At 39.7% G+C, this 23,442-nt stretch overlaps 2 protein-coding genes across 4 annotated transcripts; one reads left to right on the plus strand and one right to left on the minus strand.

Annotated features, from left to right (window-relative positions):
• The first annotated feature begins 3,334 nt into the window (after positions 1-3,334).
• On the plus strand, positions 3,335-6,765 carry trmt10b (tRNA methyltransferase 10B). Of its 3 annotated transcripts, none has more exons than XM_084540972.1 (8): positions 3,335-3,973; positions 4,222-4,315; positions 4,447-4,580; positions 4,695-4,847; positions 5,149-5,227; positions 5,457-5,524; positions 5,628-5,751; positions 5,838-6,765. In XM_084540972.1, the coding sequence occupies exons 1-8, from the start codon at positions 3,776-3,778 to the stop codon at positions 5,975-5,977; spliced, it is 990 nt and encodes a 329-aa protein (XP_084397098.1). In that variant the 5' UTR covers positions 3,335-3,775; the 3' UTR covers positions 5,978-6,765. The 3 variants fall into 3 exon arrangements, with proteins under 3 accessions (XP_084397098.1, XP_084397097.1, XP_084397096.1); XM_084540971.1 differs by having other exon boundaries at positions 3,339-3,973; positions 4,225-4,330; XM_084540970.1 differs by having other exon boundaries at positions 3,359-3,973; positions 4,222-4,330.
• A 12,835-nt stretch (positions 6,766-19,600) lies between these two features.
• Positions 19,601-22,944, minus strand: cxcl19 (chemokine (C-X-C motif) ligand 19). The gene is made up of 3 exons (XM_084553483.1): positions 22,700-22,944; positions 21,407-21,542; positions 19,601-20,451 (listed from the first exon to the last, which is right to left on the minus strand). Exons 1-3 carry the CDS (start codon positions 22,821-22,823, stop codon positions 20,322-20,324), a joined length of 390 nt encoding a protein of 129 aa, XP_084409609.1. The 5' UTR covers positions 22,824-22,944; the 3' UTR covers positions 19,601-20,321.
• Positions 22,945-23,442: the final 498 nt, after the last annotated feature.

Consider the following 23,442-nt stretch of genomic DNA (forward strand, 5'->3'; position numbering starts at 1 on the left):
TAAAATTGCTAAATTTGAGTCCTTCTGAACAGGGGGAATCACCAAGATTGTAAAATGCATTGTTATTTAGTGTCATCTCTGTGCATTCAAATAATGTGGTTATAATGGGAGTCTATGGGGCAAAAACAGTATGAAAGGAAGTTTTAATGAAAATCTGATGCTGCACAAAAACTAAATATGCTTCCAAGTCAATGATGTTACTAATCTTTGACATATCCAAGACTGTGATAACAGGTAAAAAATCTCCTGTTTCCTATTTTGCGTGTAATTTTCCCCATATCAGTGACTTTATTTTCTAAATTGGCATTAAAAGGGTTAAAATTTTGATTTATTTTTGAATATTTAGTAGTTTTGATCAGGGCTGAAGCTGATTAACAGATCTGAGCAAAAAAAGTTGAAAAAAATATTTATCTGATATATTTTTACAGCAGTCAAAGTTAGTGGCTGTATATTTAAATATGTTTTAACTCGGGCAAACATACAGATGGACTCAAATAAATTTGATTTAATATTTTATTTGATACGCATACCTATTACACATACCAATTTTATTTCCTCTCTGAATTTCATAATCACTTCAGGTAGCATCATGGATAGCAGCTACAGGCATAATTGTGCAAAATCATTTTTTTTTTTCTTACTCAGGGATTTGGTTAAGTACATATATAGTCACCCTGCTTGAGTAGACCTGAAAACTAGGAGGTTCTTTTTACTCGACCATATCTGGTAGGATGAATCTCTAACCAGTGTGCAGAATTACAGTGAGTGTGTTTTGCCTGTTATCAAGTGGGTCCATGTGATCACAGCTGTGGGGGCTACAGTCCAGTGGGAGCTTGATTCTAACTGAAAGTATCTGGATGAGATGTCAAGGAAAGTTTTACAGCACAACAGTTGCTCCATATGATTCCCACTGTCTCTGTTTGTTGTGGCTGTCAACATATCTATATTTCTCTTTATATTTTTTGAGAGAACAAATCTATTGATGAAAAGGTTCATATAGTGCGACACCTGCTGGTCATTTTTTTGCAACTAACCTTTGGCGTGCTTCCCCTTGCCATATGTCATAATTATGCCAGTGATATTTCTAATTACTGAGAGCAGACATCACTGTTCACAGTACATCCTCAGAAAACATACTATGGTACTTTCATTTTCAAAAAAGACATGGTGCGTTTTAGTCAATCAACTGCACATTAACAGTCAATACAGTACGCTGTTGCATTACTTTATTGTTTTTATTTATTTAGCCTAGCTTTTTCTCTTGATTCGACACGCTGGAGTGAGAGCATAATGAAGCTAAAGGCCGTCATAGCCGCCAGTATAAGTATGGTCTGTGATCATAACGTAGTCTCGTCTGTCTGTCGCAATATATTTGTGTTAACATTTCACTGTCTAAAGACCAAGACGTACGCGAGGACCTTTATTTTGAAGAGCACAGCACAAATATAATTGATGGAACACACTAGCCAATCAGAGGCAATGGGGTGCCGAAGGCCCACCCACCACTGGAAACGAAATATTGAGTGGTAAATTTGTTTTGTCAGTACAAACAAAAAAACGAAAAATCAAGCCGAATTGTCGATTTCCGTTTTTTGCCCAAAATTAGAAAAACGAAAAAACGACCTGTTTCTGGTTTTTGAATGTGTTATTTATACCAAAATATCAAACGGTTAAAACGTACCTTGGTCGAAACCCTAACCCTAACGGCAATTTCGTTTTTTCTATTATAATAGAAAAATCACAACACGAAATTTTAATGCAGCCGTTTACATAAAGAAACAAACACACACTGAAGATTAGGTTAGTTTTCAAAGTAGGAGCCCCTGACAGGAGGTGTGACCCTGGATCAACATTGCTTGTCATCTGTCATCTACCTTATGAAGTTTTGTAGAATTTTGCAAAGTACCACATGGTTTATTTATCAAAATAAGTACATTGTTGTTGCTGCAGATTTCAACAGAATGGAGACTGACAAATCAAGGCAATCACCTTTACCACCCCAAAGCAAATGGGATTTCATGATCGAGTAGTTTAACTGTAATGTACTGTGAAGTCAACGGCTCACTGTCATAAGCTAGTAGGAAGCTGTTTAGTCTTTTGTAAGGAATAAAGTCATTTAAATACATGTTCAGTAATGTAAGATCAAGACAACTGGCCGGGGACACACGTTCTGTCAGTGAGAACAACACGAGCATTTAGCATTATTTACTAGCATTTATTTATTTATTTATTTATTTATTTTCAAGTTGAGTCTTTTTGTCTACAGTTATCCAACAACACACGATGAGCAACAACAATGACCTTTGCTGGTATAATGATGGCTGAACCTGAGTTTTAAGTGTGGCTAACATTAACATTTCTACCGCTATGTTAGCTAAAGTCCACACATTGACACATTTTTTGGGGCCATTCTGACTGAAATAAATCACAATTGTGTCTTCTACGCTTTAAATTATTACGCAGAAGACGTCTGAAAATGAATAGTCTCGATGTGACAGCTTAAGTGGCTACATTAGCAGGCTAATTCTAAGCTAGCCATGCTAACAGGGCAAAGCTACACGTTAATTGAAACAGGATTTTATTGTCTTTACTAAATGGCGCTTCGGCTTAAAATAGTACACACTCTTGACACTTTACCCATGTTTTTGTTCGCACACAAACATATAACACAAATAACGACAAAAGCATTCATAAACTCACCACCTGTAAGATCACAAAAGTTACCTCATAAAAAGTATCCATTGCGCATGCGTAATTATTCGCGCTTGTTATTCATTGTTTTCTGGTACTTTTCTGGTACTAAAATAATTGTAGGGATCCTTTGTTTTATCAAGAAGTCACGTTGCTTTCGGTTAATGAAACGGTACTGATTGCATTGCCAGAAATGTAATCAAACCAAACCAATGCCCATACCGTGTAATACATGTATTTCGTCAACAAAATTAAGTTCACAAAGGTATACTTCTTTTTCAACTTATTCAACTTCTTGTTGAGTCATCATCATTAATTTGAATTATTTCTTTTTTTCTCATACGTATTTGCCTATACATAATTATTATATTTACTGCTTAAATTTTTATTATTAACAGTTAACAGTTTTGATTGTTTGACACTAATCAAATTCTCTATTTTTAATATTAACGTTGATATTTATATTGAATCTACCTTTTTGCTGTACACTTTTCACCCTTCATGAACGACATCACTTATTAATATAGTTAAAGTGAGCGCCGTTGGATTGTGTCAAAGATTGTGCCTATTCCTTGTGGTGTCCTTCATGAAACACTGACCTCTTGTGGCGTTGGACAGGAAATGCGCCTATCTCGTTTAAAATTATTTTTTTGTGAATATTCAAAATATGACATTAATGATGAAAAGTCCTGGGACATGGCTGAACCTACACCCACCTAAAGTAGAGCTAGAAACTCTGTTGGGCGATGAATGTAAGTTAATTACTCTGTTTTCCCATCAGGCTCCACTCTGTTTACAGTGACATCATTCACATGCGCCACTCACGTGTTCGCAACCTGGAAGCGGCTCTTTTTTCTCAGGCATGTGTTTGTCCTTTTTCCACGCATTTAAAGCATGTAAATGTTACTTTTAATGTGTCATTGATTGGATTTCATGGATAGTATGTAATAAAATAACACATATTAAGACAACAACATGTCTTCTGGCTTTGAAATGCCTCAACTCTCACGCACAAGAATGCTTTCTAGGTTGGGACGATAACAACCCCTACGCCAAATGTACTGTTTACCGCAAAACAACAGTAATGTCTGGACATTTACATGAAGCAGTGATGTGTGTATTTTTCAGATGGTGTAGAGCAGAGACGAAAATGGCTCATATTCAATCAGAAATATGTGACATGCCGCTGAATGGAGTTTCAGAGCATATGGATCTGCTTCTCATTGACGTGGAGACAGATGTAGTGGACGACAAATCTGGAAGAGAAGATGCACTGTGTTCAGTAAGTCTTATTTAGTCAGTGCTCATTTTAAATAAGGACTACTTTAAAGCAAATGTTGCATGACTGCACAAGGAAGCTTTTGAGGTGCATTTATGTAGACAGTATTTCTGATTAACACAGTAAACATTGAGTATTTTTGCTCTATTTTTGGTCTGAATGCACCCCAGTCGTTTACTACTGTGTCCTAAATCTGCAGATTTGTGACGATTTCTGCATTGTTAATGTTGATTTTCCTGTTTAATTAACAGAAGAATGTTCTGAGGAAGCAGCGAAACTGGGAGAAGCAGCTGGCTGCAAAGAAGAGCAAGAGGAAAGAAGAGAAGCAGAGGAGGAAGCTCAATCGTGAGCAGGAGTCGGGTAGACATAAATAGAAGAGAATAAATAGAATAGTGATGCTTTAAGAAGACTGAATATGAAAGTCCCTCTACAATCATCTGTTTTTGGTGTGTTTTTTTTTTTTTTTTTTCATACAGGGTCTAGCACCAACCAACCACAGTTCACCAAACGGGTCATGAAGGCGATCACCAAAGAGCGTTTAGCTGAGGCTCAGTCCACAGGGCTCAAACTGTGTGTTGACCTCAGTATGACGGACTGCATGTCTGACAAGGTATTAGGCAGATGAACGAGCCTTAAGACACAGTTAGAAGGGAAACGTTTGTTAAAACTGCTTATAAAGCATTTACTCACCTAAATTCACCCTTGCGTGTTTTTTCTGCTTCAGGAAATAAGCAGACTGGCCGGCCAAATAAGACGGCTGTACGGGTCGAACAAGAAGGCAGCCCAACCATTTCATCTGTTTCTTACTGACCTGAGAGAGGACAGTCGTCTCTACAGGGAGTGCATACGAATGAATGCTGGCTTCCTCAACTACATGGTGATTATTATATGTTCTGAATTAACTGGTAACAGCTTCTAAAAGAAAGAATAGAGCAGAAAATCCCTGTTTCTCTCCTTAAAAACGTCTAAATTAACCTGCAGCCAATTATCAAAAGTGTATGAACCCAACAACAAGGCCTTAGAACAAATTTGTTGAGCTTGGTACATTAAACAGTAAATTAAACAAAAAGATATATGAAGGAGAAGCTTAGACATACTTTATGTGAACCATAAATAGTCTGAACTTTCACCAATGCAACCTGTATTAGCTTTTCTTTCATCGTGTTTGTTTCTTTTAGATGGATATAACAGAGGAAAGCTGTCTGGACCTGTTTCCACCGGAATCTGTTGTCTATCTCACTCCAGATGCAGAGGAAGGTTTGTGGGATTTCTGTTAATTTCAGTACAGATTAGATTATCTCGGTGCATTGTGCATGATTTTAAAGTGCATCATTTGGCCAGCAGAGGGCGTCATCTGACCATAACATAATAACTAGGACTTTTACCGCAGCTGTAACTTGTGTTACTTCTGCTGTGATATTAATATTGTAGAGGACTTCACTAAATCATATATTCAGGATAACAAAAGAAATCCTCTTTGTTTCAGCTTTGGAGACAATAGATGCTGATAGAGTTTATGTCCTTGGTGGTCTTGTGGATGAAAGCATCCAGAAGGTGAGATTATGACTCAACAACATAAGCATCTGTGGCAGATTTGGTATAATTGATTAGGTGCTGGCTGTGTTGATCTGTCAGCTTTTTCTTTTCTTTCCTGCAGAAATTGAGCTTCTCCAGAGCCCGAGAACTGAGCGTCCACACGGCGAGGCTGCCTATAGACGAGTACATGGTGAAGAAAGACAACGCAAAGAATTTCCACTCAAAGATTCTAGCGGTTAATCAAGGCGGGTGATGATTTTTGACTGTAAGACAAGTGAAAGTGTTTTTGACCTCTTAAGTTTTTAAAGATTTTTCATGTCTCTCTCCACAGTGCTTGACATCTTGTTGACCTTCTGTGTCACTGGCAGCTGGACAGAAGCCTTCCAGACGTTTCCTCCGGGCAAGGGTTATGTTGTCACTCCGTGTGATTCACCGACTTCTCCTGCAACCCAGTCCCTGCACAGAGATTAATGGCATCTTTTCAGTTCCCACCAGGAGCTTATCCAGAAAGACTGATGGGAGCCCAGTTAAAGAGAAGCAGCACGCTGTTAGTTATCATCTGAAATAAGGAAGTTATACAACCAAAGAAGAACATTTGTCTTTTTTGTTCAGCCCAGTAAACTACAGCATTATTTTTTTTCTTGCTGCAAATTTCCCCACTGTACATAAAGAATTGTCTTATTTTTAAATTAAAAATGTAATTAACAAAAAAAAAAAAGAAAAAAATAGGATGTGATTTATGTTTGTTATTGGCATCACTGATATGACAATGCCATAATCTCTACAATGGAATATAACTTACACCTCTATAGAGAGGTTATTTTCTGGAAACACCATTTTAATATTTTTTTATGCATAAAAGAATAATGAGTATTTATCTAGGGGACACATATCAGAGTGGAAAGTATTTGCTGCAGCAGCGGATAAAAACAGGAAAATGCATAAGGAAGAGGTAGCGCTTATGTCTCTGTGGCGCAATCGGTTAGCGCGTTCGGCTGTTAACCGAAAGGTTGGTGGTTCGAGCCCACCCAGGGACGACTTGTTTTCTCGACATGTAACCTTGTGGAAATAAACGACTTTATCACTGTGATAACATTTCCCCTAATCGCAGCGCTCATATCTGTCCACTGCTCTGAAGTTTAAAGAAATGTATAGGTTAAATGCAGCGAACATACTTTCTAACTGGCAATCCACTGTAAAAACTCATGATTGGGCCCTTCATATCTACACTATATTGCCAAAATTATTCGCTCCCCCATCCAAATAATTGAATTCAGGTGTTCTCATCACTTCCATGGCCACAGGTGTATAAAGTCAAGCACCTAGGCGTGCAGGCTGCTTCTACAAACATTTATGAAAGAATGGGCCACTCTCAGGAGCTCAGTGAATTTAAGCGTGATACTGTGATAGGATGGCACCAGTGCAACAAGTCCAGTCGTGAAATTTCCTCGCTACTAAATATTCCACAGTCAGCTGTCAGTGGGATTATAACAAAATGGAAGTGATTAGGAACGACAGCAACTCGGCCACGAGGTGGCAGGCCACGCAAAAGGACAGAGCGGGGTCAGCGGTTGCTGAGGAGCATAGTGCACAGAGGTTACCAACTTTCTGCAGAGTCAATCGCTACAGACCTCCAAACTTCATGTGGCCTTCAGATTAGCTCAAGAACAGTGTAGAGAGCTTTATGGAATGGGTTTCCATGGCTGAGCAGCTGCATTCAAGCCATACATCACCAAGTGCAATGCAAAGCGTTGGATATAGTGGTGTAAAGCACGCCGCCACTGGACTCTAGAGCAGTGGAGACACGTTCTCTGGAGTGACGAATCACGCTTCTCCATCTGGTAATCTGATGGACCAATCTGGGTTTGGCGGTTGTCAGGAGAATGGTACTTGTCTGACTGCAACGAGCCAAGTGTGAAGTTTGGTGGAGGGGGGATTATGGTGTGGGGTTGTTTTTCAGGAGCTGGGCTCGGCCCCTTAGTTCCAGTGAAAGGAACTCTGATTGCTACAGCATACCAAGAATTTTTGGACAATTCCACGCTCCCAACTTAGTGGGAACAGTTTGGGGATGGTCCCTTCCTGTTCCAACATGACTGCGCACCAGTACACATAGCAAGGTCCTTAAAGACATGGATGAGAGAGTTTGGTGTGGAAGAACTCGACTGACCTGCACAGAGTCCTGACCTCAACCCCGATTGAACAGCTTTGGGATGAATTAGAGCGAAGACTGTGAGTCAGGCCTTCTCATCCAACATCAATGTGAATCAAATGTGATTCTCTAGAAGAATGGTCAAAAATTCCAATGAACACATTCCTAAACCTTGTGAAAAGTCTTCCCAGAAGAGGGAAGGGTGGGCCGATGTCATATTAAACCCTGTGGATTAAGAATGGGATGTCACTTAAGTTCATATGCGTGTAAAGGCAGATGAACCAATACTTTTGGCAATATAGTGCACAACAGCGTTTTTTTTTTGTTTGTTTGTTTGTTTTTTTTACAAAGCACACAGTGGCTCTAGAAAAGGCCTTTCATATTGTGTCACTGAAGGATCGGATGATCAACCCCTGATAAGTATTTGTCTACCGATCATAATACTGGTTTGGACATAACTTTTGATGTTTTTATCCTGTCCTGTCAGAGATGAATGATCACCTAAAACAAATAATCTAAAGTTAAATGGGATTTGTATCTCTGTAATCTCTCACAGTTTATTACAAATATTGGCCCAAAATTGTTGGACTTTGTCACAGGACCATAAAACATAAACTAAATGACCTTCCTCAGATTTGCATTGCCAACAATATGAAGTGAGTACCTTATATTTAAAATGTGGTATGATCAGCTTTATACAGAAAACAAAATGGACTTCAGAATATAAGAAGAGTTGAAGTTGAAGAATGGAGATGTACACACATTCTTATTCATTGCGCTTCACAGCTGTCTGGCATCCTGCACTTCATCTTCAACCTGAGTCTGAAGCTGGAAAGGATACCGGTGCTGTGGAAAACATCCTGCATAGTGCCGGTGCCCAAGAAGCCCATCCCATCTGGCCTCAACGACTTCAGACCGGTTGCACTGACGTCACATGTCATGAAGGTCCTGGAGAGACTCGTCCTGGCTCAGCTGAGACCCCTGGTGACCCCTGTCTTGGACCCTCTTCAGTTTGCGTATCAGCCTCATGTTGGTGTGGATGATGCTGTCATCTACCTGCTGCACCGTGCTCACTCTCACCTGGATGATGGGAAGGGCTCTGTGAGGATCATGTTCTTTGATTTCTCCAGTGCTTTTAACACCATTCAGCCCTTTCTGATGATTGAGAAGCTGCTCAGGATGGGTGTCGGCTCCTCCATTGTCTCCTGGATTACTGATTACTTGTCTGACAGGCCCCAGTTTGTGCGGCTGGGGGGCTCCCTGTCTGATACTGTTGTCAGTAATGTGGGGGCACCACAGGGGACTGTCCTGTCTCCATTTCTGTTCACCCTTTACACCTCTGATTTCCAGTACAGCTCTGGGTCCTGCCACCTGCAGAAGTTCTCTGATGACTCTGCAGTGGTTGGGTGTATTAGTGATGGACATGAGGAGGAGTACAGGACACTGATCGGAGACTTTGTAGAGTGGTCGCAGGCAAACCATCTACTCCTGAATGTGGACAAGACCAAGGAGCTGGTCATTGACTTCAGGAGGAAGAGGACACCAGCAGTGCCCATCACCATCCAGGGCCTGGATGTGGAAGTAGTGGACCAATATAAGTACCTGGGCGTCCACATGAACAGCAGACTGGACTGGAGGGACAGCAGTGATGCTGTGTACAAGAAGGGACTGAGTAGACTGTACTTCCTGAGGAAGCTTAGGTCTTTTAACGTGTGCAGCAAGTTGCTGGAGATGTTCTACCAGACTGTTGTTGCGAGCGCCCTGTACTTTGCTGTGGTTTGTTGGGGGAGCAGCACCAGCAAAAAGGACATAAGTAGGATCGACAAATTAATCCGAAAGGCTGGTCATGTCATTGGCAGTGAGTTGGAGACGTTTGTCTCAGTGAGAGACAGGAGGACACTGGACAAACTGCTCTCCATCATGGACAATCCATCACATCCACGACACCAGACTATAGAGAGCCGAAGTCCCGCCCCTCTACTTCCGGGTCATGGGACCTATCTTTCGAAAAAATATGAAAGGCAGTCTATGGAGAGATCATAATTATTTTTTGTTCGAATTGTGGCATGAATTTCACATATGATGTGTGTGAATTTAAAAGATAATTTTTCACGTCAATAGATAAATTATTTGACGTAAATAAGCTGAACAACATTAGGTTTTGTATGAAATCGCTTAGTGAACTACATCTCTCGTCTCGAACTATGTACGTAACTAGAGAACTATGGCTGTCTCCTTGTTGAGCTTTACCGTCTTCTTCCAGGACGAAGGCAGAAGCATCAAACGAGGTGAAAATCATTATAAATCGGGTCATGTCGAGAGCTGTAGTTACACGAAGGGAGTTTTGGTCGGTTCTGTACGCGCCAGCATGCGGGACTTGTAGTTCGTTTAATTACGTATTTTCCATAGCGTTTCCACACAAACTGTGACATTCTTGACATGTAAAATCATTTTTTATTCTGAAAAACAACATATGTATAATCCAAGGCACAAGTCGATCGGGACCAGAAAATAATTTATCTTTTGCCATAGACTGCCGTTCATATTTTTTCGAAAGATAGGTCCCATAACCCGGAAGTAGAGGGGGCGGGACTTCGGCTCTCTATAGAGGGGCAGCGGAGCTCATTCTCCAACAGACTGATGCAGCTCCGCTCCCACAGTGAACGCTACAGGACTACTTTCATACCATTCTCAGTCCAGCTGTACAACAACTCACCTTTCTGTAACAGATAACTCCATGTTAGTCATGATAATGGACACTACTGCACCTTACTATCATCCCTGTGTATATAATATATATTCTTCTATCTCTATTTCTTGTACATTTATATATACTAATATGCTAATTTGTACATTTTGCTTATACTATTTTATTTTATTTTATCTTATTTAATTCTTAAGAGTATTACTGCTACTGTGACCAAGGAATTTCCCTTGTGGATGAATAAGTTTATAAGTCTAAGTCTAAGTCTAATTCTTACTGAAGTACAAAGTGGGGACACACACGCTATCCTACCTAATTAGACATGCACACTTTATCACCTAAACACAAATTGGGGACATATTCACATTCATATTGAAGCGCAGAATTGAGGCATACACACATTCTTACCTAGCTGCAACATGGGCACGTATACATTATATACAGGGTAAGAAAAGTCTCTGTGATTTTGAGCAAATTGATCAGTTTCTATTTCTGGACTGATGCCATAAAAGCTCATTCTAAAAATCAGATCGACCAAAGCTAGACTCATATTAGTTTATCCTTGTTTTTAAACAACTGGATTGTTTCTATATTTCTTATGTACGGGTTCATACTTTTGTCTTGAGCTGTAAGTGGACTTTTAGTGATTTTACGATTTTACTCAGGATCCAGTCTTTTTCTTAATTGTGCGTGGTCTTAATTATACGTTCGTTGGTGTTCTATTATTTAGTTTTATTTTTTGTTTTTTGTTCACTTGACAACACACAATTGTTTTTGGGATAAAATAGTCAAGCATTCCTTTAAGAGCTTTTGACTCAAATGTCAGTGTTTATTTAATGCATCCTCAACAGAACAATATACGGTGGGCTAATGGTGATACTTTAAGATTTCAAAATCAGTTTTGTTAAATGTGGCAATAGATTGAATTAGTCTGTCTGTCTTTACATTTAACTCCCACTTTTTTCTCAGTACGCATGACAAGTTGAAGCTGATAGTATCAATGCAGTTGTAATGCCTTTGGAACTTAAGACAAGCTTTCACAAGAAGGATCACCTGAAATACCTTCAAGGGAATGGGTTTAAGCCAAAGTTTCTATTTTGTATGCTTCAGGAGAAACTTTCAAAAACGCTTTGTTTCCTTTCCTTTCCCAGAACAGTATGAGAAAGTTGGCACTGATATAGAGCCTGTACAGGAAAGTGGGATCGACGTTTAAACTTACAGCTGTTAAGTCTTTGACACATACTTGTGGCTTGACGCCACAGGCTTGAGGGCAGAGACACCTGAAGCAACGTGATTAAGATCTCTGCGTCAGTCGGGACGTTTATGACTACATCAGTTGGCACTGGCATGGTTCAAGCATGCACTCAGACATTTGTAAGACGATATGAAATCAGGCAAAATATACCTTTTCCATGAAATTATGGTATGAAGATCCACATTTGTCCAAGTCTTGAAGAAAAATGAAGAATTACCACAAAGGTTTTTAGATTCTGGGAACTGACTCTTCCTGTTTTGGGTTTCAAATAACATATTCTGACAGCTGTGTGGGTGTTGACAAAGCTTTTGCAGAGCTGTCATTAATCTGGATGGCATTAGGTGTAATAGAATACATTCAAAAGAAAAAATATGAGAGAAAAAAACTGTACGGTTCTCTTACCGCCTACAGTATTTATTGTCAAACCAGCCATTGAGGCATTAGATCTTGGCAAATGTTAAGTGCTTTTCTTTTATTTGATTCCTCAGAATAAGAAGAATAATAATCAGCACTCCATGGGAAATGCTCCAGATTTGTTTAAACTTGGGCAACGTCCATGGGTGATGATAGCGGTAGCTGAAAGCAGTCCATGTAAACTGTGGTTAGTTTTAGTATATGTTTTACCAATTTTCAGTAGCAGGGATGGAAATGTCATAGTACAATTAAGGTATCATCAGGCTTTATGTAAAATGTTGTTCATTTTTAAGGTTGTCACTTGTGGGTTAAGTGAAATATTTCAACGACGTTTAATTTCCTGTTGAATTTGGTACATGCTCCCCTCAGGAAGAAATGTAAAAACACATACCTGACATCCAGGTTCAGGCGTGCTTTGCTCTCTTAGTGCTAGTGTAACGGGGTCAAACATGAACATCTTGTTGTAAATGCACAAACTTTGTTGTGTTTCTATACCTGGCTGTTAAAAAGCTGCTGTGTAAGTGTCACTTTAGGTTCAGAGCCCCCTCCTCAGTGATTTCTTCTTCTGTCGTTGCCCCTATATCTCCTGGGACCCAGCAAAATTAAAGTTTACAATGATTTTTTTTTTTCAAATACATTTTACATTAGGTATTTATAGAATGTCCTTTATAGTGGACGACGGGTTTCAAATTCTTTGTTTTCTTGTCTGATCCGACCAAATTGTTGCTGCAATATCAGCAACAACAACTAACACAATGATGAAGTTAATTAAAACTTGTAGCTGAAATATAGTTAACTGAAACATTGTTTGCCTTTTATGGCAGCATTCTGAATGATCAATGATCAGAATGAGAAATCAGCAGTTTCAAAATGTCTACAGAGGGCACCTGACATAAACCCATAACTGGATTGTCATCAGCCTCGCAGTTTATTCAATACATCAGGAGTCATATTTCTGAGTGGTAGTCCCAAAAGCTGTTTCCTGTGATTGTCACACACAGAAAGAAGTTACACTTGGGTTCCTTTTGGGACTGATTCTGCCTTTCGAAGTACTGGATTTGCAAGTCCCAGCTTTGCAGACTCTGTCCCAGAAGCAGCCCACCTGTACATCTGTTAGGTACCTTGCTGCAGTCAAGTTACTTGATGCTCTACATATGAAAAACCAGGAACAGGAACCATCATGTGAAACAAGAGCCATGCAAGGCAAAGATGTCGACTGATGTTAATAATTGCGTCAGGACCGATATGTAAGCTTAGCAGTTAAATACAATACTGTGATCCTATTTTATCTGTCACTGCTCTTCTTACGTTATGGACAACTTGAATGATGTTGTGCATACATCCAAGTTAAATCTTACATGTTGCTCTTGACCCAAATAGAACCACAATGGATACAATCCAATTTCAATTTTCAATTAAATTTTCAAATTCTATCTGCAATTTTTAGTTAAACTCTCTCTACTTTGTCAAATTACTGTCACCTGTGATAGCATGAATTTTAAGTAAAAACAGATGAATTGAGACCCAATGTCCACCACAGGGGACATCAACAAAAAGTATACTGCTCTGAGGTTAAAATGTTGTGCATATGAATAAAACTTGTTTGGATAAATCACTCTTCTAACTAAAACATATCAAATATCCACTTAGAACCACAATAAATGTATGTGTTTCAACTATTTACCTCTCTTGCTCCAATAAAATGTGGCCAGTGAGATGTCAGCACATATAAACTGTTCCCTACGTGGCACAACAGGTTTCAACTCCCTAACTTATATAGTTTTTTTAAATATCCAGTAGAGACTTGTGTCCTCTATAGAGGACAAAATTGATCTACCAGGTCCCAGGAGGATATATTCTTTTCGCCCCTATTGCCTCTTTACTTTTGTACAATTCTCCCATGGGAAAGGCATGTGTCACATCTTTACAGTTAATACTTTATTTTTATCATGTATTGTGTATATTTTTCTTTTAATCATCATTATTACATCTGTTTTGTCCACCATGCAAACAATGGGATATGTTGGTAATGCTAACGTGTGCTAGCTTAAACATCAGTGTATGTTAGGCTAACTTATAACCATCTGATATTTATTCACATAGGAACAGGAGCAGGCAGCTGAATTGCATTGTGGTTCTTCTTTTTGTTTAAATTAGCCAATTTCCAGAATAAAACCAGAGCCCGTCTACGGAGAGCCTCGCCACTCTCTATTAAGTCCCATTGTAACGAACAGTTCAGAAGCCGGAAGTTCACTGAGAGTGCAAGTTCTCCCCTTATTAGACATTCTCTGATAAAACCCAACGGGTACACTAGGAAGCTGCTGAACAAGCTTAACATATGCCCAGTTAGCATTTCCGCTGTGAGCAAGCTGAGTCTGCTCAATTTGTGCTGTTATGTTTTTATGTGTCTCTCACACACTGTTCTATTCTGTGGCCAAACACGGAGTATGTATCCCCCACGGTACACCAGCATTCACTTACAGTTTAAGAAGGTCTTTAACTTGTATGAAACTTTACCTGACCTTTGAAAAACACCATGTTTTCGTCGTAGGAAGAAAAAATTTACCAGATTTTTCCATTTACCAGAAACAACCAAAAATCAACAGACAGATAAAAATGACTTTGACTAGACAGCCAAGGAATGGGGAAACTAAACACAAGCTGTAGGACAAATATGGTGAAGTAATAGATACAATATCTGAGACAGAGTTTTAGCAAAGTTACGCATGCTAAAAATAGTCCAAATATCTCGAATCTGCATTTAAGTAGTTGAGTGAAGTACTTTGCCACATTCTATCGCTGGCTAAATATTTGATAGTACACTCAATATCCAGTCATTAAATCAGTCTCTGCACAGATGCACTTATAAAAACACACAGTGGGGGACTGCTTACATTGCACTTACTTACTAAAAACAACAAAAAACAACTGGAGCAAAAAGTGAAAGGAGCAAATGGATTACATGTAGTCATATGTTATTATTAAAACTAAAACAGAGCGGCTTATATCTGCAGACAACAGTTTATGTTACATTCATTTGCTGCATGACGGTTACGGGTTGCGCCTGTTTCTGAGGAACTGCTCCTCCCTGGAACATCTTCCACAGAATCTGGTCTTTTGCACCACAGAGTTTTTCTCTGTTTTTTTTTTATTTATATTTTTTTTTTTCAACAAAGCAGACAAATGCTTGCCAACTGTAAGGGTCTGGTAAATGTTAGTTGAGTAAGGGTTTTATGAGATTTGTACTAGTGGAGGTATTCAGGGGAAATATGTATTTGTTTAGATGTGTTATTTTACCCAATATTGTATGGTGGATCTGGGGAGGGAGCTCACCTGCTCAGTGGTAGGGCTCAAGTCATAATTGATGGCAGCCTATAAAAGGGAGCCCGTGTACTCAGACAGGTAGGTGTGTATGATTGGCAGGGCTGTGACCCAGACCTCAGGCCACAGAAGGGGCATGATTTTCTTTTGTAATGTTTTTAAAGTCTTTTTGTTTTCTCATGCATTTTTTGGGTGAAATAAACACTTGGTTGGTTTGCACCTCATCTCAGACAAAAGCTTCCTGTTTTAATCCAACCGCTACCAGGCCATCCTAACAATACTGGAGCACAGAATAGAGGCATACACACATTCTCACCTTGCAACATGGGCATGTATACAAATTCCTACTTAAGTACATAGTTGGGACACATGTCCTTAATTATAATCACATGTAAGTAATATGCAGGGTTAGAAAACTGTATGTGATTTTGTGCAAATCAATCAGTTTCTATATCTTGATTGATGCCATAAAAGCTCATTCTAAAAATCAGATTGACCAAAGATAGATGCATATTAGGTTATCCTTGTTTTTAAACAACTGGATTGTTTCTATATTTCTTAAGTACGGGTTCATAGCTCCGGTTGTACCTACCAAGGGCTTAACCAGGGGATGAGGGGAATAAAACAAAAGAAAATAGTTCCTGTGTCCAAAATAACGATTCTTTATTCAATATATATTCAATATAACACTAATGGCAACCCTAACTAAAAACGCTGGTTGCAAACTGAACACAACAGACCAGACCCAACAGCTGCAAACAAACTACAGGCGCCAACACTCTGGGGGGGATGAAAACCAAAAAAGATTAATGCGTTTTCCACAGAAAAGAGAAGCAAGTACGTCACTGATGAGAAACACAGAAGTTGATCACCTCCAGCCTCACACTTCCACCACTGTGGTCCACTGTCTCCCTCTCCTGGGCCTCGACTCTCCCCCACGCTTTAACCATGACAGGCTGATTAACTGAGTGGAGCTGTAAAAACACATACTTGAAATCCAGGCTCAGGCGTTCTTTGCTCTCTTAGTGCTAGTGTAACGGGGTCAAACATGAACATCTTGTTGTAAATGCACAAACTTTGTTGTACTAACAATGTGTTTCTATACCTGGCTGTTAAAAGTTTAGAAGCTGCTGTGTAAGTGCCACTTTAGGTTCAGAGCCCCCTCCTCAGTGATTTCTTCTTCTGTCATTGCCCCTATATATTCTTTTTGCCCCTCTAGCCTCTCTACCTTTGCACAATTCTCCCATGGGCAAGGTAGGTGTCACATTTTTACAGTGTAGATATAACTGATGAAAATACCTGAGGAATTAATCATAGTTTAATAATGGTGTGATAATTACTGTTACAAAATGTATGGCAGTTAAGAGTGTGTTCTGCTTAATGTATCTTACTCACCACAGAATATTCCAGGCCGTGCAGGAACAGAAGGATGTCAATAACAGATAAAGGAAGGGGATGCAGCAGGTCGAGATGACCCAATGCTAGATTAACCGCACGTCCATATCAGGGAAGAGAATGTGTTCTTTGTCAAGGTTGTTGTGTGCAGGCACTCCCTCGAGGAGATGGAGCGAGGATGGAGTCAGATGTTATGGGCGTGAGTGGCAAGTGAAGAGGAGTGATGGAGTCAGATTACGAGCCAACCAGAAGACGACACACCCAAGTTCGCCTGCATCCTACACAACTTTCTGTAGTAGTATATTAGAACTGGGTCAGGGAAAGATAGGGAGTCAGACTTCATGAACTGACATGACTTTTTTGTTTGTCAGGGACAGGAAGATTGGACCCAGAGCTCTGTAAGCTTATTTCTTTGTGTTGCTTTTAATAAATTACTCAAACTGAGAAATTGAAGCGTGCAGTGTCGTCCATTAAACGAACGCACGGAGAAGAGGAACGAGGTTAAAAAGGGATTGTAAACGGTCTTCTCCAACAACAGTTAATTCTTCACTTTTATTATCATTATTTTTATTTTATTTTTATAGTTTTTTGGTGTGTATATTTTTGTTTCAATCATCATTATTACACCTGTTTTCTCCACCATGCAAACAATGGGATATGTTAGTAATGCTAACTTTTGCTAGCTTAAACCTCAGTATATGTTAAGCTGACTTATAACCATCTGATATTTATTCACATAGGACCAGGAGCGGGCAGCTGAAATGCATTGTGGTTCTTCTGTTCGTTTAAATCAGCCAATTTCCAGAATAAAGCCCAGTGGTTACACTACCAAGCAAATGTTAAAATGCTAGCATGCTAAAATAAGATGCTGAACAAGCTTAACATATGCCCGTTAGCATTTCCGTTATGAGCAAGGTGAGTCTTCTCAGAGTATGTATCCTCCACGGTACGCCAGCATTCACCAGGGTTGGGGAGTAACGGATTACATATAACGGCGTTACGTATTTAAAATACAAAATAAGAGTAAGCTGCTCTGTTTTGATATACTAATTTTATGTGCTTAGCGTTTAAATAATTTAAATATTGCTGCCAGTAGCCTACCATTTAGTCCATAAATGTATTGGCACCACTAGGTTGGTTCTTACCATAATATGGTATGGGCTGATGAAGATATTAGGTTCATCAACCATTAAAATGTGCCTACTCTGTTTTGCATTTATTTCTTTTTTTTATTTATATTCAGAGAAAGCACCCCATAGCCATGCAGAGGACAGCAGCTTAAAGGACTGAGAAAATGATGACTGCTGATGACAGTGACGAATGCAGTGCCACTACCAGTTTTGGACCTCATCAGAAACAAGCAAAGCTCATCGCAGCACCTGCCACCGCTGCCCAGAGCAAAGTTAATGCGCTGATTTTTGACTTTGTAATTGGCAGTGCACAACCTTACTTCTGTAAAGTGATACAAGGAATCAGTGGTGGGAAAACGCCCATGTGCAGGAAGACTCTGATGCAGTGCATTGACAAAGCGTCACCTTTTGACAGTGCATAATGTGTTTGCTGTGAGTTCACGAAGTGCATGACTGCACCCTGTATTGTTCTCAATGCAATTTACAGTTTTTATTTTATGCACATTCGAAGCATGCTTTTGCTTTGTTATACACCTGCTTGTTAAAGCAGCCATGTTGCACTTTAATTTCCCTCATTTCCGAGCTGTGGAAATGAAGACTGTTGACTCTTGGATGCTAGCACTGATGCCTCACAGCGAGAAGGTCCCGGGTTCGAATCCATGGGCCGACTGGGCCTTTCTGTGTTGTGATGGCCCCAGGGCCTATGCTGGTTTGGTGTTGGTTTTTGTGTTTGTGTCTTTTTTTTGTCTTTCAGGGTGCTGGTAGCTGGTTGGCCATTATGGGATTGGAGGCAGCTGGCCACTGTCTCCAGACCCATAAAACCCTGCCCTCCTGCGAACTCATTCTCTCTCTCTCTGTCCCGGGCACCATGCTATGTTGATTTGAGTTCTTCTAATTTCTTGTATGGTTTAGTTTGCATTTTCCTAGGTTGATCTAGGTTGGTAGTTTCCTTTTGTTGAATGACATGGTTAATTCCTTTTGGAATTCATCTTTGTTAAAATAAATATTTTCTTTTGATGTAACTCCCCGTGTGTTTCCCTTGGTCTCAGAGCCAGGCCATAACAGTGTGGAGTTGTGTGGCATGTTCTCCCTGTGTCTGCGTGGGTTCTCTCCGGGTACTCCAGCTTCCTCCCACCATCCAAAGACATGCTCATTAGGTTGATTGGTGATTCTAAATTGGCCGTAGGTGTGAATGTGAGTGTGAATGGTTGTCTGTCTCTCTGTGTTAGCCCTGTGATAGACTGGCGACCTGTCCAGGGAGTACCCTGCCTCTTGTCCGATGACAGCTGGGATAGGCTCCAGCAGACCCCCGCAACCCTTAACAGGAATAAGCGGGTACAGAAGATGAATGAATGAATGAATGACTCTTGGATGCCATTTTTCTTTAAATAGTATCAGTTGCAGGACAAAATGCACCACATTTGTGTTTTGTGTACTTGCATAACTTTTTCTCTGAAGACAGTAATTAGATCGTTCTCTAATGCATGTGTCCAGTGTCCCAGATAAACACGCACAGCTAGACAATTTTGAAGTGAGCTAAAAGTAATCCAAAAGTATTTAGAATGCATTACTTCACTTGAGTAATCCAAAGGAATACATTACAAATTACATTTTAGGACATGTAATCAGTGATCTGTCGGGGAATACATTTTAAAAGTGACCCTCCCAACACACATTCACACACACACACACACAGTTTCACACTAAGAACAAGAAAAATTGCAGTTTATTTGATTTTCTTTGTTGGCTCCCATTAGATTACACAGCAATGACAGAATACGCTACATATCACAATGCTATGAAAAGTGGAGGGAGTATTCAGGTCTTTAACTTAAATAAAACTTTACATGAGCTTAGAAAAACACCATGTTTTCATTGTAGGAAGAAGGCTCTTAAAGGAAAAGTGAATCTTTCTGTTTACCAGAAACAACCAAAAATCAACAGACAGAGAAAAATAACTAGACAGCCAAGGAATGTGAAAACTAAACAGAAGCCGTAGGACAAATATGGTGAAGTAAAAGATAGGATATTTGAGACAGAGTTTTAGCAAAGTTGCGCATGCTAAAAATAGTCCAAATATGTCAAATCTGCATTTATGTACTTGAGTGAAGTACTTTGCTACATTCTTTCGCTGGCTAACTATTGGATAGTACACTCAATATCCAGTCATTAAATCAGTCTCTGCACAGATGCACTTATACAGACACACAGTGGGGGACTGTTTACATTGCACTTAACTTTCTAAATACCGCACACTTAAAGCGTGGCCTCCCTGTGACACTTCAACGACATACTGAAATAACACACACAAAAAAACAAAAGAACTGGAGCAAAAAATTAAAGGAGCAAATGGATTACATGTAGTCAGGTGTTATTAATAAAAGTAAAACAGAGCGGCTCATATTTGCAGAGAACAGTTTATGTTGTATTCATTTGCTGCATGGGGGTTACGCCTGTTTCTGAGGAACTGCTCCTCCCTGCTGATGGAGCTGTCTCTCGAGGACGAACTGTATCAGCTTCTTCACCCAGAAGGATTGAGGGTTCAGACAAACCTTCTCCCCGTTCGCCAGTCCAGCGCTGAACAAACATATTGCTCAGAGTTAGACTTATTCAGACAGGAGTTGAGAGATACTGTAGTCATGAATTTCATTAGCATCGCCACCCCTTTAACTGGACTTTTTTTCATTATATTCATTATATTTTATGTTCATTATATATCAAAGCATTTTCAATGTTTATTTCATCTCATATTGTTTCCTCACAAAACAATCCAGCTTCTCAGTCAAGATATAAAAGACAAAAACACATGAAAATATGATTAAAGGATCACAAAGATGAAAAAAAAAGCACTCTAACGCCTCGAGGAAGAATCGAGGAAGATAAACTCTGCTTTGAAATATTTGCCAAGTCATTTAATAAAGTGTTCTCAACCGTGAAAGAATTTATATCAGGTGGAGGAAGGAAAAACATTTAAGGATATTCACCCTAAAAGTGGAACGTTTACATAGTTATGTAAATCTCAGTGTCGTAATTTCATCTCAAATCATTTCAACCATGTCTGAAACTGCAATAGGTATCACAGGCTTTTGCACATAATTCCATTTAAAAGCATCAGTAACAGAGATGATTCACACAATGTGGAAATGTGCCAGTTGGCTGACATTTTTTATTTTTCATGGTCGCGTGAAATTGTGGGACAGGCTCTAATCTTTCAAAGCGAAGCATGAATAACAAATCCATGTAACTTACAATAACGACTATCTGGGGTACCAAACATAAGGCCCGTGGCCCCAAAATGACCCACCAGATGGTCCAATCTGGACTGCTGGATAAATTTGCAAAGTGCAAAAATTCCATGGAATGAAACTAATTTGAAGTTGTTCATAAAATGTTTTGCAATGTTCATAATGCACTTCTACTTCTTTGCACTAAAACAAAGGGAAATAACTGGAGTTGTTGTTATTTAGAGTTTATTATTATTATGTTACTGGTTCAGGTTGGAAACCTGCCTTTGCATAATGAAAGCACTTACATGACTTCTGTTTCTGGGCAGTGAGGACTCTCGGGGAAGAGCTTGATGCTCCTCAGGCTGTCTGGGGGGATGATCCTCGACTCCACCTTCAGGCACCGGCAGTGTGAGTTGTAGTCCCTGCTGATTGGCGGCAATCCTGTCATGAATCAGAATACAGATTTTACCACTTTAAGCAGAAAAAACATACTTACATACATAACATACTGTTCGTGTTAATGGTCAGAACATATGAGGTTTGTTCAGTGTTTTGGAGCTTGTAATATTACACCAGGGCCTTTTCCCTTAGAGAGTCACTCTTCTTCACTGTCGTTTTTTTTTGGTTAGCAGTTCTAAACCTTGTTCTAAAACATTACACAGCACGCCAGATGTCGGTAATGTAATGTACAATAGTCAAACTCTGACGGCAGAGTGGCCTTAAATTCACTGCCTGAAACAATTTTCCTACGTAAATCCTTGCATTCCTTTTCCAGGGAACTCTTCAACATGATGAGGCAATTATTTGATGCTGACAGCTGCACTCTTTAGCAGCATGTTTCATCACAACCAACAGCGCTAGTGTTATGACACTTATTTCCTCTTTTTCTCTTCCACTTATCTATGTGTTCGTTACAACCTAAATACAAAAGGTCATTGTGAGGCAAAGTGGTAACATTTGGCTGAGATACAATAAATATCAGGCTAGAATATGACACCACTTAAAGATACAGTGACACTTTCTATTAATTGCACATTTAAATTCCTTAATTTCACTGTAAAACAATGCATGTCTGGATCTGTTATTCAATTATGTGAAGAATACATATCCAGAGTCAGCATTATGTACAGAGAAATGTATATAATCTTATGCACATCTCTTTGTTTACTTGGTTTGGAATAACTGTTGTGCACTGGTTTCCATTTTATTTTACTGGAATATAAAAATAAATGTGCACGTTTCATAGTGAAGTGATTAGAAACTTACAGCATCCAAAAATATAGGAAACTAACTTTGAACATCTTGCAGTGCATTGTTCTTTTTTCTACACTTACAACTTGGACACTTCATTTAAATTCCAAGGAATCAGATTCCTTACACATCAGGGAATCTCTGCTGCAGATGCAAAAGTAGCAACACCCAGCTTCTGACTGTTTTACCCAAATAAATTCCCTTAATTTAACTGAGCTGCTGCCAAGTGGATGAGTACATCCCTGCAAAAAAAAAAAAAAAACACGCCACCGCAGTTTCGCAGAATAAGTCCAGATGTACTATATCTCTCTTCAAACTGCAACTATGACGCCTTGTGCAGCTCTTACCGTCAATGAGGACGAGCAGGGTCCCGAGCACTAGCAGAATGGAGAGCTTCATCTTGTTTCGGCTGCTTCTTGTTGACTTCTTAAACACAAGCTGATATCTCAAACCTAATGTGACAGTTTGCATGTATCGACACTGCAGTATTTATACATTTAGGGATCATGTGCTCCTTATGAAATGTGGAAGATTTCGAAAAGCCCAGGCCAGCGTATGTGTGTGAGTGTGTGTGTGTGGGTGTGTGTGTGTGTGTGTGTGTGTGCGTGCATGTTGGTTTCACTTTGGCGCATTCACGTGTGCTGCAGAAGGCAGTCATGGGACGGTGGGTTCAGAGACCGACCAGAGGCCCAGTTGAGGTTGGGAGACATCATGATGGCAGCCTGCGGCCATAGAAATGAGTCATGCAGATGGAGAGTCCCTGCCTGGACTCAACAGCTCCACAACGCTTCTGCTTGTCATAGCTCTGCAGATGTATTCGGATGGGTCTTACCCCTTCTGACCCTGAAAGAGGAAAACGATAAGGGCATGATCAGATACAACCCTGTAAACAATCTCAGTTTTACCTGTGGCTACAGTACATATGATAAGGTGAGGTGTTGTTGTTGTTGGGGTTGGTAGGTTTTGTTTCCCGGGGCTTGTATGCATAGAACAGCAACGTTATTATGTGAAATAGGTCAATGGAGATCCTTCTTACACAGATTTCGTTGTTTTCTCATTTTTATGAGGCATCAGTTGTTTATTGTTTGTC

This window comes from Chelon labrosus (assembly GCF_963514085.1).
Source record: "Chelon labrosus genome assembly, chromosome: 1".
In the NCBI taxonomy this organism is placed as follows: domain Eukaryota; kingdom Metazoa; phylum Chordata; class Actinopteri; order Mugiliformes; family Mugilidae; genus Chelon; species Chelon labrosus.